General features: G+C 35.5%; 1 protein-coding gene across 1 annotated transcript in view; it reads right to left on the reverse strand.

The window, feature by feature from the left end:
- TYR (tyrosinase) overlaps nucleotides 1-17,145 on the reverse strand; it is an 84,518-nt gene extending 67,373 nt beyond the window's left edge. The window contains exons 1-2 of the mRNA XM_069469083.1: nucleotides 16,248-17,145; nucleotides 9,901-10,117 (exon numbers count right to left, since the gene is read on the reverse strand). Of these exons, the coding sequence (XP_069325184.1) occupies nucleotides 9,901-10,117; nucleotides 16,248-17,066 (1,036 nt within the window). The 5' untranslated portion in view covers nucleotides 17,067-17,145. The remainder of the gene's footprint in view (nucleotides 1-9,900; nucleotides 10,118-16,247) is intronic.
- Nucleotides 17,146-18,954: the final 1,809 nt, after the last annotated feature.

Below are 18,954 nucleotides of genomic sequence, written 5' to 3' on the forward strand. Positions count from 1 at the left end.
AGAGAAGGCTTTTGTTGGTGTTTATTTGTTTGTTTGTTTTAGTTTTGTCTATACCTCTTGGTGTTTCCAGGTTCCCAGCTTCTTCAGCTCCAAATATGTTTTTGTTTTTTTGTTTTGCTTTGTCTTGTTTTGTTTTGTTTTGTTTTTGACACAACGTCTCATTCTGTTGCCGGGGCTAGAGTGCAGTGACATCATCACAGCTTATAGCTCACTGCACCCTGAAACTCCTGCCTCAGCCTCCCAAGTAGCTGAGACTACATGTATGCACCACCATGTCTGGCCAATCTTCTGAATATGTAAAGCAAAAATAAAACCCAGGGAACTTGCCACAATGTCATGAGGTCCCAAGGTCCCTAGACAATCTTCCTTCCTCTCTCCACCATTCATGTTCTTCTGTTTCTTTTATATATAATATCCAAAGATTTTTGACTGTATTTAGAGTGAGAAATAGGGAAAAAGTGTATTTATTTCACCTCCGCAGAAGTAAAAGTCTGTGTTGTGTACTTTTATTAGTTTATTGACTGTCATATTTCTGTATTTTTGACCACCTAAAAAGTTCATTGTTTTCACAAAAGAATTTCTTCTAAGATACTCCTATTGAGCAGAGTGATTAGTGTTGGGTCATATACCAGATGCAGGATTGGGAGTGTATCAGAGTCCTAAGTTTTACCCTAGCAACTTAGAAAAGCCTTTATGCTGACGTGGAATTATATCAGGCTTGGAGTCAGATAGGTTTGAAGTAGTAGGCTCAACTCAGAGTGTTTATCAACTATGTGACTGTCAGTTTCCTTATCTGTAAAATCAAAACAAAATCTATCTCGTGTACTTGCAACCTTCAAATGAATGGCTTGACAATATGCACAATATCAGGTGACCAACAAATATTAATTTTGCTCCCCATCTCTGTTTCTCATATGAAAGTGGAAACAGAAATATCCATTATTCTTTTGCTTTAATATAGCTAAAGCCCTTTGGATATCAAAGAAATCTATTTATGCCATGTGAATCAGAGGCTAATGGTCAGACTTACAAATTGACTAAGGAGCATTCTTTTCACACTGGAGATTTTACTAAACAGAAATCTCCTATTATAAAAATGACATCTTTTTTTTTCTTTTTCTGCCCTTGAGGTAAGAGGAGCTTGCAAACAAGAGGAATGTAAGTCATGAAATAGCAAATTTTTGTAGCCATATTTCTAAATTTGACTATACAAAATCTGCTCCCCCTCCATTATTTTGTACATCATATGGAAACAAATGTTTTGAATACAGAAACCTGCTATAGAGCAGAGCTCCCTTGTATGTGTGATCATAAAAATCACCTGAGGAATTTACCAAAAATAAGATCAAGTGTGGGAACCACAATGTCCTACTATTGACTATATAAAACCTGTATTTTCATAGCTTGGTGGTGCTTGACCACTGTGAGGTTTTCATGCTGTCCCTTGACTTTCCTAATCCTGGAAGGTATGTCTGGACCTCATCCTGATGAGAGCTCTCAGGTTACATCCAATCCACTGTAGACAACCTAGACAGCCACCAGAGAGAGAATCAAGGTAACTAGTGTACCACTGTAAGAAAACACCTTTTACTTCTACTCCAAAGAAATATGTATGTGTGTGTGCTATTCGTATTAACAGCAAGGTTTTTTATTGTTTGTTTTAGAGACAGGATCTTGCTCTGTTGTCCAGGCTGGAACACAGTGGTGCAATCACGGCTCATTGCAGCCTCAGACTCCTAGGCTTAAGTAATCTTTGTGCCTCAGCCTGCTGAGTAGCTGTGACTACAGGCTCAGGCTTTCATGCCAGGCTAATTGAATTTTTTTTGTAGAGATGGGATCTTGCTACATTGCTCATGCTGATCTCAAACTCCTGGCCTCAAGCAATCCTTTTGCTTCAGCCTCCAAAAGTACTAAATTACAGATGTGGGCCATTGTGCCCAGCCTGTATTAACAGGAAGGTTTAATATAAAGATATTAACTATTTTTATTGAGTAATTTTTTTTTCTGACATTTTATACATGCGCACACACACACATCTATACATACATACTAATTCTGACCATTTTCAACATCATTATGTGAGTCAATATGGCTCTCTGGGGGTCATAAACATCCTCACTCTCACTGCCAGGCCTACTGAGTCAGAATCTCCAGAGGAAACAGGCAGTATCATATACTCGTAATCATCATCTCTTTTGATTTAGCAAACATGCCTTTGGATATAAGCTTTCTATGGTACTTCACCCTGAAATTGCAGAATTACACTTGAAATTAATAGTCTTCCCAGATGAACTCATTTGAAAAAATTCAATTATTCTACCATCACAATGTTTTATAGATTAGCAAAGTGTGACCAATGGACTCCTTGAAGTACCTGAAACACTTAGAGGCTCTGTGACGTTAAAACCATTTTCCTAAGAATACTAAGATGTGTTTTTCCTTTTTCTGTGTTCACTGTTGCACTAATAGTGCAAAAGTAATTGTGGGTAAATCTGGTGTCTTAGTATCAATCAAGGCAGTGCCAACCAACTGTACTCATACCCATTGTATTCTTTACCAGCCATACACTTGCAGTAAAAAATGAATGAATACCAGTTTCACTTAAGAATCCCCTTGATGAAGCAATAAAAATATTTTTGCAAACTCCATCCTTTTTACATGTCTTTTTAATTTTCTGTCTGATAGAATGGGTTACACCTATATAATATTTCTGCTGCATTCTGAAATATGGTCATCTAGGGTAAAAGCACTTGCACCATCATTGTTTGTGCAGAGAGCTGAAATAACTGTGTTTGTTCATGAGATATGATTTTCACTTGAATGCAGAATTGAGAGATAACTGGTTCTTGAGACTTAGGAGTTTGGCAGATATTCTCTTGAAAGTGAACAAAGTAAGTCTGTCGCTTAAAAGAAAACAACTGCTGATATTTTTCCCAATGATACAGTTTGAGCTTTCAAGCAAAAATTAGAATTTTAGAAAATTTGATTCCATCATTATGAGCTTGACAGAGTCTCGTCTCAAAACTTAAAGACAATTCTGATGAGATTGGTGGTTATATTAATGAATATGACTTTTGAATATTTTATAATTAGATGTTTCAACATTAGGAAGATCTACCTAACTCAGTATTTGCAAATGACCCATGCATGATGTTATGAAAGAATTCATGGGTAAAATATCCATTCATAATTCAGGACAGATCAATGGATTTTAATGTAACAAATACAAAAAGTTCACTGATAAGATTTCAGATTTGACAGTGCAATTAGACTTTCAAGAAATTGCCACTTATGAGTTCTAGTATAGAAAAAAAGATCTAAACTTGTCTTAACATAATTTAAAAAATACTTCTTCCTATTCCAATTATGTAATTATGTGAAGCTAGATTTTCTTCAAATTCTTCAACCAAACAGAAAATCATAATTTATTGCATGCAGCAAAAGCAAACATAAGAATCCAAATGTATTCTATTTGTAAAAATATAAAGCAGTGTCGTTCCACTTAGTATTTTTGAAAATATTTTTAAAAATTATATTATTTTTACTAGTATATAATGAATTTGTTATTAATGAATCAATACTTCTTTTCAAAATTCCTCAATTTCAGTTTTATAAATGGTAAGTAGTCATAAATATAACTCACATTAAAAAAAAGCTTGCTGGTTTTCCCTACATCATAACAGTTGTAAATGGATTCTGAAACCAAAATATTTGCAATTAATCACTGCATAAGGTCTCAAAGCAGTCCTATAAATGTGCCAGACATTGTTAATTTGCCTTTGATATCCTGAAGTCTCTCAACTCATATTTGTTTAATTAATATATGCATAAAAGAGTTCTGCTTTTTTTGCAGTACTTATTGCTAATTCGTAGCATTTTCCCCAAGATTTGTCCCAAAGAAGTGAAACGTCCATTAGAAGAGGTGCATTATTATTTTGTTCCATAAATTGGAACAAAACAATTAGGACCTTAAATTGAATTCTTAAAAAAATAAGATTATCTCTTAGTAAAAGGACATTTTCCACAGTAGTAAATTCAAATGATGAAAAATTAAATGAAAACTCTTGAGTATGGATAAATACATATCATGAAGACTGATAACCTATGCTAAATCATAAGAGAAATTAATAAAACTATTAAAGATTACAGAGAAGGAAGGAAGGAAAAGGGAAAATATTTCTTATGAATGTGTAATAGTAGAAGCTAGTACTATATCTTCACAATAGCCTAAACATGTAATTTTTAGACACATTTTATAAATGAGGAAGAAGATGGTTGGAACTTATACTTAAATCCAGTTCTATATGCCTTCAAAATCAGTGTTTCAATTGACTTTAGTGGGCCCTACTCCAACCTAGAAAAGCTCTCTCTCTCTCCACCCAATGAGTTTAGTAAGATAATGCTTGCCAGCACATAATATCAGCACCTTTTAATTTAGAGCACAGATGGCACATGCCTTAAATAAAATTACTTTACTTTCTCAATATTCATATTTGAAAAGAACAACAAATTGCATACTAGTATGCCTAGAGAAGGGGAGTAGAAGACAGAAGTGATAGAAGAGTCATTTAAAATGTATAAATACATAAGTAGGACTAGCATTTCCCTTTTTTCTTTGCAGAGAGAAGCCCGGTTACATCATTATTGAAGCTATTGCTAAAAGTTTACTGAGTGTAAAGCAATAATATCCTCAAACTTTAAACTATTCTAAGTTCATCCAGAAAGAAATATAAAACTGTAAGTCTCTACCACCCAGATATCTCAATAGTGTTACTTGTTCTAAAGAAATCTGTCTCTGAAAGAATTAAAATGCCCCCTAATGTTCAAATAGTCATAATTTCTAGAAGGCTATTACTATATGCTAACTAGGGGTTTCTAATGACCAGAGGAAATGAACATATTCTAGTCCTGCCACCCTCCTGCTTTGGGAGCAAGGCATTAAGAATTAATGACTAAGAATTTGACAGGCATTCAAGAAGGTGAAAGATCTCTACAAGGAGAACTACAAAACACTGATGAAAGAAGTCATAGATGACACAAACAAATGGAAAAACATCTCATGCTCATGGACTGGTAGAATCAACATTGTTAAAATGTCCATACTGCCCAAAGTGATTTACAGATTCATTGAAATCCCCATCAAAATACCAATGTCACATTTCACAGATCTAGAAAAAGTAATTCTATGCTTCATTTGGAACCAAAACAGAGCCCAAATAGCTAAGACAATCTTAAGCAAAAAGAACAAATATGGAGGCATCACATTACCAGACTTCAAATTATACTACAAGGCTAAGTAACCAAAATAGCATGGTACTGGTATAGAAGTAGAGACATAGGCCAATGGAACAGAACAGAGAACCCAGAAATAAAATCGTCTACCTATGACCAACTGATCTTCAGCAAAGCAGACAACAACATACACTGGGGAAAGGAAGCCCTTTTCAACAAATGGTTCTGGGAAAACTGGATAGTCACATGCAGAAGAATGAAACAGGACCCTTTGCCTTGCCATATACAAAAATTAATTCAAGGTGAATAAAAGACTTAAATGTAAGACATAAATCCTTAAAAATTCTAGTAGAAATGTATACCTAGTCAGTTTAATTGCCTTTAACCATGTCACTGAACTCCCAGTCCCCATGTCCCACTCCCAACAGTGCTAATTTAGTTAACACTCTTGTAAACTGTGAAAACAGGGCACGATGGGTAGTTATAGATTTGCACAAGAGAAGATTCCTCTTGGAATCTAATACCTCAGACTCCACAGAGACCCCTATTTTAATTGGAGACTACCTTTTATAATGTAGATTATTTTTCTGTGCTTTATCTAGGAACATGAGGTTCTATTATGCAATTCAAAAATGCATATCTTCACTCTTTAATTCAGCATTGAAATCTAAGAAGAAGTTGAGGTTACATAAATAAGTTCAGTGGATAAAAGCACAATTCCTTCATCCTAGGAATGACTGTGAGAATTTGTTCCATGGGAAGTATGTTACACACATTTTACAAGGCCTAAAAGAAAAAAGGGCAGCAGTAACTGTAAGGTTCAATCAAAAGCAACAATTTATCCCTACCCTATTCAGGTTGTAAGATAATATGTGTCTCTTCAGTGAACAAAATTTGCTCCCAGATCTTGTCCTTGAATATTCTTCCCAATGAAAAGAATCATTGCTCTTTGAATATATGGCTAATTCTAGACCTGGAACATTGTAGGTACAAGGTAAGTCTAGAGTAATTTGTTATACCAGACAGAAAGTGCTTAAAAATGATGTATATATAAAACAGAGACATAAGAATCAGCTTGAAGTTATACCCATGGACAAATTATGGGACCATTGAGCATAAAGATAATTAAGCACATTGAATTATATATCATTGAAAAAATAGAAAGCCTTTACTCCATACCATTACTGGATAGATAGGTGATAGATAGAAAGAAGGAATGGATAATTTTTGCCAACAATAGAATCTTGAATGTTGGCTAATAAATGTAAAAGGAGTGTTGAAGTTGGAAAGTCATGATTTTGTAACCATCTGCATTTTGTAACTGCAGGAGAAAATTGTGATGAGAGGCAGGATATTTGCATAATTTTGAAAAATGTCTCCATGTAGACAGTGTATTAGTTGGAAAGGGGAAAAAATAATACAGTGGGAAAATTGGACCACATCTGGAGCAGGTGATCAAAATTAAGCACCAACATGAGGCAAATGGTCATCATGTCCTCCAGGTGTGATATCCTCTCAGAAAGACACAAAATTGCCTATGCAGAATTCTGGCTAAGAGTGCATTGCCTGGATCCAGTCACAAGGAAATATCAGACAAACTCAAAAAGAGGAACATTCTATTAAAAAACGAGGGAGAAGGACTGCATTCTCCAGAACTATAAATCTAAGAAAGAGGCACACACACACAAAAGGCTATGGAAACATTTCAGATTGAAGAAGCCTAAAGAACCATGATAACTAAGTGCTACTTGACCTTAGACTGGCTCCTATTCTGGGGAGGAAAAACGTTATAAAGGATATTTTTAGGTCTATTGAAAAAACCAAAATATAAACAGATTGGATAAAAGCATTATATAAACATAGAATTTACTAAAGTTGAAAATTGTTATGTGGTTAGAGAAGAGGCCATTCTTATTCATAGGAAATATACACTGAAATATTCAGGAGTAAAGAGTTATGATCTATGCCATTTGACCTCAAATGGTTCAGACTTGGGGGGAGAGAGAAACAGGATAAAGTATAAACAGTAAGAGAATCTGGGTAAAGGTTATATACACAATTTTTGTACTACTTTTATTTTTGCAACATTTCTGTAATCTTAAAATTGTTTCTAAATAAAAGTTTAAAGAAAATATTTAAAAAATATGTCCCTGATTGGGAAAAGTGCTTGTTGGTAGCTTAGATCAATGGTTTCCAACATTTTCCCACCATGACATGGAGTTTATACAGTAGGCATAGATAAGCTAAGTTATGGGTTAGATGCAATCAGAAGGACCCAAAGATACTATTTATCTATTCAGTTATCAAATACTTATTGAACACCTGCTATGTCCAGATAATGTGCTATTATGCTTTTTCTCTCCTTCTCAAGAAAGTTTACCAGAGTGTGTGAATGATAAATTATTGGAAAAAAATAAATTCACAAACATAAATTATTAGCATTAGCAAATTCTTTGCAATAAATCTGATGTTCCCTACTTACCTGTGTGTGTTAGAACTTCATTTAAAAACCACTGGCTCAGTTGACACATCTTTTTTTTTTTTTTTTTTAATTTCAGCTCATTATGGGGGTACAAAAGTTCAAGTTATATATATTGCCCACAAGCCACTTTTCTTGTTTGACTTGAGGCCCTAGGAGTGAGATTCCCCTGCCTTATTTCTTTAACCAGCTCACATGCTTTAATAATAAAGTATATGCTTTGACACTCATAACTGTAAACTCTGCCTGAAAAACCTGCAAAGTACTCCAGTTCCCTTAAAGATGAAGCCCTGCTTTGCAAGGTCACTAATGTCAGCATTTGGAGTACTGCTATTAATCCCTGCAGAGTCCAATGAAACACCAATTCTCCCAGATGGTGACTGCCAAATTATGTGTCTCAGTCTTGGCATATGGGCTCTGAGAATCCCTGGTGCTATGTATTGCTTTCTTATATTATATTGAAAGACCAAATTGATATTGTCCACTTTTAAGAAACTTTCAACTCATTCTGGGTCATTACAATGCAATGGAAAGAAACTGGACTTTGGTACTTGACAAATCCAGAAGTAGACTACCTCTGCTGCTTACTCGGTGACCAATTATAACCAAATTACTTGATATCTTTCATCCTGTTTCCTCTCTTCAAAGTGGGAATAATAATGTAATCTTCTTGAGGGATGGTTTTAAGAATTAAGTGAGATAATGTCATACAAAGTGTTTGGCACAATGCCTTGCACATAGTGATTACTTTAAAAAGTTAATCATTAATATTTCTGTATAAGGATAAACATAATTTCATTTTTTTTTTTTTTTTTTTTTGAGACAGAGTCTCACTCTGTTGTCTGGGCTAGAGTGCCGTGGCATCAGCCTAGCTCACAGCAACGTCAAACTCCTGGGCTCAAGTGATCCTCCTGCCTCAGCCTCCCGAGTAGCTGGGACTACAGGCATGCGCCACCATGCCCAGCTAATTTTTTATGTATATATTTTTAGTTGTCCAGATAATTTCTTTCTATTTTTAGTAGAGTCTGGGTCTTACTCTTGCTCAGGCTGGTCTCGAACTCCTGAGCTCAAATGATCCACCTGCCTTGGCCTCCCAAAGTGCTAGGATTAAAGGCATGAGCCACAGCTCCTGGCCCATAATTTCTATTTTAATAGCTGGCAAACAGAATTCCTTCCTCTTCAGGAGTGGGACTCGTTGCTTAACTTGATTCTGGGTATAAGACCTTGAAATTATGGTTTGAAATAAAACAGAGAAATGAATGAGACAGTAAAACTGGTCTGTATAGTAGATCAAGAAAAGTTAGGGTCTAAAACAACAAAAAGAAAAAAAATTAAGGCAAAAATGATTACAACAGAGAGAAAAGTTCGTCTGCATGGTAGGCTGCCAAAGGACTTTTAGGAGGTAGGATGTCTAGTGTTAAATTTTGAGTTGTCTGCCTTGCCACAAATTAGCTCCCTAGGCCTTCCAAACCTCCTGTTAAATTTGTGACTTGAGTGTTTTTGTTTTTGTGTTGTTTTGGTTGTTGTGAGTTTATTTCCCCAGTGCAAATTGAGGCGAATGGGATAGGTTTCATGACTGAGTCAACTCTGAGCAGAGAAGAATGAACAGATGTTGAATGCAATATACAAGCAAGATTGAGAAATTTGTATGAGAAATAACTGGGAGTTAGAAAAGACTATGAGAAGGAATCTCTGATGAATCAAAGAAATCTTGAGGGATAATAGGATGGAAGTTTGACCTGACATATGAGTTGTGCCTTTATTATAGTTAAAAGAATGGACTTATTTCACACACTAAAATTTAGGAAAATATTATAGGTCCATAGTCCTATATCTATAATTTTACAATACAAAAAGCTCTGAAAATGGAATTATTTTGTTTTGCATCAATACTCTCCTAGTGGGAAAAACTTGACTTTATTCACCATTGGGCTGTCTATTGTCTCTGTTTATTCCCAGGGTGGATATATTCATACATTTCTCTGAAGCATTATTAATGTGCTGGATTATGAAGTGCTGCCCAGAGTCTGCTAGGGTTATTGTCAATATAGATATATAAAACACATATCCTTACTCAATTCAGAAAATTCTGGATTTCCAAACACCTCTGGGCCCAGAATTTTGGATAAGAGACTATAAACATGAATTTAGAAAAAAAAAATAATGATTGAGCGAAAAAAAGAGATTACCTTCCAATGTGTTTCTAAAGCTGAAATTGGCAGTTTTATCCATGGAACCAGACTCATACTGGGTCAAACTCAGGCAAAATTCCACATCAGCTGAAGAGGGGAGCCTTGGGGTCCTGGCTTTGTCATGGTTTCCGGGATTGCGTAGTAACGGTCCCTCCTGAGTTCCATTGCATAAAGCCTGACGGCTGTTGTATTCCTCCAGTCGGCTACAGATAATCTGTACAAAACACATTCGTGTTAAAGAAATTGTCACCACCTTTGAGTCAAGAGGAAAAGGTAGAAAGGTTGGAATTCCTGATTAACATCTTTAGATTTCTAATTATTAGATTAATACAGTTATACATTGCTTAATGACAGGGACATGTTTAGAAATGCACCGTTAGACAATTTTGTCATTTTGCAAACATCATAGTGTACTTACAAACACACATAGAAGGATGGCTGCTACTGTGTTAGACAAGAAAATCTTAGAGAAGCTACTTTTAATTTTTGGTCACTAAGAAATAATTTAAGAATTGAACCATTGCATGGTAGAAAAAAACTGGGCTCCAGGTTCAAGTAGATGCAGCCTACAATTCTGGCTCATTTACTTAATAGCAATGTGACAATGAACATATTTTTTAGACTTGGTAAGTCTCAGTTTCTTTAATTGTACTATGATATATGAAAAAAGAACCTCTTCAACAAATAGTTCCTGACTCAAAAATTTTCAGTTTCTAGTTCTTTTACTTCAAGACATTCCTTAATCCTTTTATTCATATGTAATTGAGAACTAGAACTGTTGGTTGACTTCTCTTAAGGTCATATGATGTTTGGAGTCAGAACCAGAGCACTAAAGCACAGTCCCCCGATTTCAAAGCTATATCCACTACATTTATTACCACCTATTAATAGCGTAGGAATGGTTGAATCAAACTAACCTAACTTTTGCACTGAATTGAATATGTTGGATGCCTTTATGATTTTGATTAACTAGACACCACAGCAGGTACGTAGATGAAATGATTTTCATTCCTCTTTGAATAATAAATCTTCTCAGGATATTTTCAAAAGATCTTGCGGCCTAAAAGACTCCTACAGCAGACTCAGTTAAATTAGCGAAATTTGAATGAAACTATTTCTGCTGAAATGCCAACTGCCAAGTGACTAAGTGTTCAGATGACTGGAGGTATTAGCAACAAGGAAGAAATCTACGCTGGTTCCAGAAATAATTTGAAAATCTTAACTCCAAACTATATTGTCTTTATGTTTCATATGGAAGAGGAGACAGAAAACGAGAAATTGTTAGCACTGGTTATGATCATGAAGACTGTATCCAGAAAAACATGGTTTCCAATATTGACCCTATTGGCTATGTGACCTTGGGCAAGTTACCTAAGTTCTGAGTATTAAGTTTTTCATGTATAAATTGGGATTATAACAATTTATCAAATAATATAATATATGTAAATCATTTAATATAGTGCCAGGTGTAGTGTTTAAAAATGACAACTACTATAATTATTACTGAATACAAGAGTATTGGACAGCCACCAAATCATTTTTAATCCTAGGTCTATAATACTGTTCAAATATTCATTATTATAATTGCTAACTTTGATATATCATTTAAAAATATACTAATTCTTTCCACACATGAAACTCAAATATATGTCAGATACCAAACAAGTCATTTTGCAGGAAAAATTTCACTGAATTCCTTCACAGTAATGTTTTAAGCTATATTATTCTAATTTTAGAGGAAAAAGTCTCAGAATAGTTAAGCAATTTGCTTAGGGTCTTGTGGCTAAGTAAAGTTACAAAAGTCCACTCAAATTCATGTTGATGTGCCTCAAAATTCATGTCGATGTGTATCCTTTCTTCTACATTATTCTGCTTTTATTCCATTTAGTCCTCACATTAACATAAAAAAGAAACTTATATGATAATTGCACCTCATTTTTTTTTTTCTCTTAAGAAAAACCAAAGGTCAAAGATTTTAAATAACTTATCCAATGTCATCTGGTAAGTGGCAGAGGTAGAATTTGAGCCAAGGCCTTCTAACAACAACTTTGTTCTTTTTCTATGTCAACACAAGTGACTTATAACATGCGCTAGGGGAAAAAAAATCAAGCGCCCCAAGTCAAAGGATAAAAAGGGAGATAGAAAGAAGAAACAGATGAACCTATATAGTTTTCTTTTAAATTTAAAGAAATAGTAATAAAGTGTCAACTATTAAAAGCTTTCAGAAGCAAAGATTCTGTTATGGCATTAGAGATTTATCTGGGAAGAATGTAAACCATATGACATTCCACAGAATCTTTTTCATAAAGAAAAAAGAGAAGCTGTTATTTCACTGAGCTGTTGTCATGGTTACCCAAAACCCATGACTTTCTGCTGAAATGTGACTTTTCTTCCCACAGTTTGCTTCCCTGTGATGTGCTTTTCAGCTGATGAGTGAATTCTCTGACCACAATTTGCTCATGTCTATCAGCTAGGAAATGTTTTTTTACGCTTTCTTTTGATTCATCATGACAGCTATTCCTGATATCCCTTTTATTTTAATGACCAGCTTATCTGTTGGTTATATAACACGGATTTAATTGTGTTGAGCACAGGTATTTTGTACTTAAATGTTATTAAGCAACCTCCACCTCCAAAAATAATGGACTATTTTAATTGATGGCAAACATGGCCTCTACTTCAAAAGCTTTTGACATTAAACAAACAAATAAATGAACAAACAGAACACATGAACTGCGAATGTAAACTTTCTCAGAAAACTAACATTAATTATCTGATTTTATCTTATAAAGTGTATCTTATTTGATAGAAAACTCTGCCAAGTAAATAGTCTTAATCTCATTTAAATGACAGCTATGTTGTAACTTGCTTGATCTTCTTTATTGTGCTCTTCCTTTTTTTCTTGAATGCACAAAATCTCTTATCCCTGAATTTGAGTAAGTGGCTGCTATTGACATTGTTGTGTCCTTGACATTGGGGAAAATGCCATGCATTAAAAAGTATCATCTAAGGTCCTAGAAATCCACCCATGCAGAGTTTAATTTTTAATCTATGTTAGCACTGGAGCTAACATTTCTCTGCTGTCAAATTTTGTTCAATTCAGCATGTATTTATAGAGCCTGTTTCATGTATATATTATGGTCTGGACTCTGTGGATCTAGTAATATTTAGAAATGATCTCTACCTAGGAGTGGCTAACAATCTGGTATACAGAGACAGATTTGAAAACCATAATATGTACTGAAAATTATATATTCTATGATATAAATCTATAAAAAATGTAATTATGGCACCAAGGGAGAGGATCAAATTCTACCTGAGTAAGGGAGGTGGATCCATAAAAGTCTAATAGAATATTTTCATTATGACTAAATGAAAAGGAACCATCACTGTGTCTGCCCATGTTGTCTGGGGCAAATGAATTTTAAGGGAGTCAAAATGACTACATGTCAAATTATACATCCATAAATTAGTCATTTGTTCCACCCCTTCTGAGCCTAAATGGATACTTATAAATAGGGAACAACACGGTTGATCTAGATAGCTTGGAGTCAGAGCCACTTGGTTTTTGTCCTCAGATGTGTGACCTTGGACAAATCATTCTACCATTTTTAGCCCTCTTTATCTTGTTTTATAAAATGGGGGCACTGTACTAGATACCATTGACGTTCTCTCTGCTCACTTGATAAATATTATAAAATCTCTAAAACCTCCGTTTTTGTGTCAGCTGAAAAGATATCTGAAACCAATTAAAAAAAAAATGAAGTCTTTGTATGAGAGGAGCTCTCAGCCTAGCTAATTTGGAAGGTATTAATGAACTTAGTCTGGAAGCTATTCAGATTTCATCTCACACAAAATAGTCTAGTTTTTAATTTGAGTGTTCAATTTAGGCAAAAGCATTCAAGTTAATGGTGTGTTTATTACAGAATTTGTGTTTTTGTAAAGGGAAAGTAAACAGATACCAAAACAATCTCCAAAATCATTAAATCAGTGATTCTTAGCTCTGGCTGCATATTAGAATCACCTGAGGAAGTTTTATTATAAAAATACAGGTGCCCGCACTTCACAGCAAACCACCTGAATCTGAATTTCTCTGCAAGAAGTTGGTGGGAGAAAATATAAATGAATAAAAAGTAAATAAAATAAAAAATCAATTTTAAAAAATAAAAAAAAGAAGGTGGGCAGAGCTTTTACAAGTGTTTTATTTTTTAAAAGGTTTTTTAAAAGCTCCCTAGGTGATTTTCACACTGAAAACTGCTGAATTAAATCGATATAAGCAACTGATCTTAATTTCTGATGGACTCTGTAACCAGAGAGGCCGTGTGAAGAAATGGAAACAGACAATGGTGCTGGGTTTGACTGTCATCCCTTCCACTGATTATCTCTTGACACTACTTAGACACAGTAAGTGGACCCCACATGTTCACCTTTAAATGTTCTCCTTTCTTGTTTAAATTGTGGTTTGCTTTTTTTTCCCCAAGTGGTCTTGTTCTCCACTCTATATCCTAATTTTATTTTAAAAACATGGAACAAGGTTGTAGTTAATATAATAATAATTTCAAGCTGGTGTTTACACACTGGAGCCAAAAATTTTCTTTAGAAACTGATAAAACTGGCCACAATCATAAAATGAAAAAAAATCCACTTAATAATCAATAAATTATTATAAAAGACAACACAGATATAATTCTGGGTATCATCTGGGTAGTATACACCTCATATAACTAAATATTAATTTGTGTCTATCTATCAAGCTTCAGTTTGATTGTTGTAATTTTTTTTTCTTATAATTTAGATAATCCTCCAGCCTTTCTGGGTCAAGTGAAGCTACATAGTTAAGGAAAGTATTATAACTGACTGAAAATCCTACATCCCAGCTTGGCAGTATTTTCAGCAGTGACAGAGGATGTGAGAGCTAGATGAGAGTTTTGCACTTTATAGATGAACGTGGGAGGTCTTAAGGCTTATTGAAATACACTTTTTTCAAGTAAATTTTTTCTAGCCCTTCCTGCACAAATATACTCCTTACTCTTGGTAAATAGCTTACATGCATGACACCAGAAATTATACAGTGGCCATTTTCCAACAAGCTTCAATAGGCTCCATTTGGAAGGTATGTGAACCTAGGAGGGGGCGGCACCTATATTTCAAAACTGCAGAGTATGAGGCATCAAGTGCACTATTCTTCCCATCCCATTCGAATATTGGGCTTAATATCATAAAGCATTGCTAGCCAAAAGTGCTGCATTAGAAATTTCTGGAAGACAGTCATAAAAGCATTCCTTCTACCTTTATGGTTTTAAAATGATAAATAATTAAACACCTATTTCTTTGGTTACACTTTGTCTCTAATTCGTAATGAAAAATTCAGAATAGTAGAAATAGGCTTTCAGTTTCGAAGTAGCAATCCCTTACATTGTATATAAAGTTTGCAAGTATTTAGGAAGAAAGCTAATTTCTTCTGCAGCTTCATGAAAAGTGAGACAGAATGGGCAAGATCCTTTAGCTAAAGCCATCACAGCAGTCATGTCCTTGGAAATAACATAGAGCAGTTATGCAGCCAGACTATTCAAAAACAAATATTTTTGCTGCTTGCCACCTGTGTGATCTTATGCAAGTTTTATACCTTTATAATGGGGAAAAGTTAATAAGCATATTAAATGATTTAATGCACAAAAACACTTGCAGCAGGGCTCACACATGCTACATGCTCAATGAATATTAGCTGTTTTCATTTACCTATTTGAACTTTAGGATTCTCAAATATTAAGAAATGCACATCTAATCCAATAAGTATTCCCCAAACTTTTTTGATGACAATAACCACCGTAGTCATTTAGTAAATTATGCCTTCTCAGGACCCTTCCGCTGAAGATTATGATCAATGGGTCTGGAATAGGAGTCGGAATTTGCATTTTTAATTTTTACACCATATGAGTTTTATTGTAAATAATAATTTTATTATTCAGAAACACTGGCCTAGATCATCTGTTTAATCATCTAAATATGTATTCATTCATTCATTTATTCATTCACAAATATGTAAGGAGGTATTGCCATTATTTGCCAGGGACCATACTAGGTGCTGTGAAATACAGTGATGAATCAAGTACTCATTGTTCATTGCAGCTTAGAAATCTAGTAGAGGAAATTAGACAAATAGTCACACAAATATCTAAAGTGTGCTATAAAGGAAAATTATGAGGTACACTGGGAGCTCTCAACAAGTTACCTTTTCTATGCTAGGTGGGGAAAGTCTGGAGGGAAATTTATAACGACCTGCCTGAAGAAGTGATTGCCAAGGTTCCTTTCTGCTCTGACATTGTATGTCCAGTGCATCTTACCTGCCAAGAGGAGAAGAATGATGCTGGGCTGAGTAGGTTAGGGTTTGCTGGGTGGTGACCTCCCATGTACTCATCTGTGCAAATGTCACAGTTTTCTGCATCCCGCCAATCCCAGTATGGAATAGTGAAGTTCTCATCCTCTGTCAGCTTCTGGATTTCTTGTTCCCACAGCAACAAAAGTAGTCTATGCCAAGGCAGAAAACCTGGTGCTTCATGGGCAAAATCAATGTCTCTCCAGATTTCAGACCCTCCGAGCAGTGTGTCCCTTGACACATAATAATGCATCCAGACAAAGAGGTCATAAATGCTGATGTCATTAAACATGGGTGTCGATCCATTATTCATCTGGCCATAGGTGCCTGTGGGGATGACATAGTCTGGGCTGATAGTATGCTTCGCTAAATTGAGGTAGGCAAGAAATTTGTCCTTCTCTGAGACACTGAAATCAAAGATGTTTCTTCTCACCAAGAATTTTCTCTCTGTGCAGTTTGGTCCTGCAAAGCCAAACTTGCAGTTTCCACAGTTGAATCCCATGAAGTTGCCGGAGCACTGGCAGGTCCTATTATAAAAGACAGAGGGCCAAGACTCCCGGTCATCCACCCCTGTGAAGGGGAATTGAGGCCCAGATGGTGCATTGGACAGAAGGATGTCCTGACAGGAACCCCGGCCTGAGAGCTGGCCACAGGGACTCCCATCACCCTTCCATGATGGGCAGCATTCCTTCTCCATCAGGTTCTTGGAAGAGGCACAGGCTCGAGGGAAATGGCCAGTGGAGATTTGAAAACTCCACAGCAGGAAGTATAAAACAGCCAGGAGCATTCTTCCTCCAGTCCACACAAGATCTACTTGAGCTGGTTAATCAGAGCCACAGACTTTTCTTTCTAGTTATCCCTACAGTGACTATCACATGTCTTGGCTGAGACCTATGTAATACCACTTCCACGTCAAGCACATCAGTCTTTATCTTAAGCTTTCGTCTTCTGAAAAGCACATGACTAACTTTTCTTTGGAGTTGGCATGTATCCCACCAGTGGGATAGACCTATGTTAAAGTGAGACACACTATTCATCATTAATAGTTTAATTCTTATTGTTAGAATATTAATAAAGTTAATAATAATAATGTACCACCTAAGAAAGCCCAGTTAATTGACTATAAAATTGATGATAATTTGAATTTGCAAATGGGAAGCAGTGTCAGGAATAGAGTTCCTCTTATTAAGAAAGGTGAGGAAGTGCTAGAGATTATGGATAAAAGATGAATATTTCTCAGAGACCATAAATAGGCTACAACATTTGTAGAACTAATTTTACAGACAGAGATTTTTTTCACAGCTGGGAGATTATTCCTTATATCTGATTACATTTCAGTTTCTATATTGTATACGAAGTATCAGAAAAAAATTGTTCTGATACTCTGATTATCTTGATGCATTTTCTGATTATTCCCGAGGATAGACCACTTTAATATCTAGGTTATCTACTTCATTGTGGGGAGATTCCACTACAAAGATCTCTCTCTCTCTCTCTCTCTCTCTCTCTAATGCTGTGCCATATTATTTCACCCATAAATTCTAGAAATTAGGAATTTATTTGAAAATTTGTTTGCAATGTGACTCATGCAAAGGAATTCTCAGTTTAGTGAGTAAATGAATAGGAGTAATATATTTATTCAACAAATATCTTTTGATCATCTCAGTTCTTTCAGGAGTTCTTTCTCTATGCATATAGTGAGCTAGAGAAATTGAAATACATGGCCAAAAATATAATTTTAACCACTTATTTTAGTTTTCAAATTAGTAACACAAATAATAAGTGCATCAAACATTTTACGGAAGAAACGCATTTGTGAACTGAGGATATTGGAAAGGATTGCATAATTTTGGATAATGGTATGTGAGTGTTATCAAGGGAGTGCCCCAGAGCAACATCTCAGAGGGTGGGCATAAGTTGGAAAGACAAATGACAATAGAGTCCACACTTGAGGCAAGGGAAATGGGTAGAGGTGGGAACTATGTTTCATCTCCCTGAGTTGAAGCATTAGATTTAGATAAGCGTCCCCACACTATAGAAAATCAAACTTGGGACCAATCCACGGAGGGCCTTAAAGACTTACTCAGTGGCTTAAACTAAGATAAGCCTTTTTGTGAGCTGAAGAGTGACAAAATGAGAATCAAATCAAAGTTGTCCCTCTGAGGCTTCCTTCCTTATCCTGCTCCACACCTAAAGCTGAGTAGTCCCCTGAACCTAAAGAACAAGGCGAGGAAAGTGAAACCTTTGAAGAAATCATCAGTGTTTGGACCCTTAGCTGAGAGGTTCTAGGGAAAGCCATCGCTGTCCTGGTGATACTGAAATGTCAGACTGCTCTGCTTTCTCCTTTTTTTTTTTTTTTTTTACTAGAATTTGTCTCATTGTTTAGAAAAACATCAAGGCTCCTCTATACAACTTTTTTGAGACTCACGGCAGCTTTGCAGGTAGTAGCCTTTGCAGTGTGTGTGTGAAGAGGAAGAGAAGTTTCCATGGAAATGCTGGCTCTGGCTGGGATCAGGAAGTCATCACATGATCTCCACAAGGAGACTTAATCTTTTCTCTCTCCTTTTGGAGCCACAAAGAGGATTAACACGGGGCTTCTTGTCTTTGGGGAGTCTTGGTTCTGTATTACTTGTAACCACATGTGGCCTTTTATAATTCTTTTCCATCTACTTGCA

Source organism: Eulemur rufifrons, chromosome 6 (assembly GCF_041146395.1).
Source record: "Eulemur rufifrons isolate Redbay chromosome 6, OSU_ERuf_1, whole genome shotgun sequence".
Taxonomy (NCBI): Eukaryota; Metazoa; Chordata; class Mammalia; order Primates; family Lemuridae; genus Eulemur; species Eulemur rufifrons.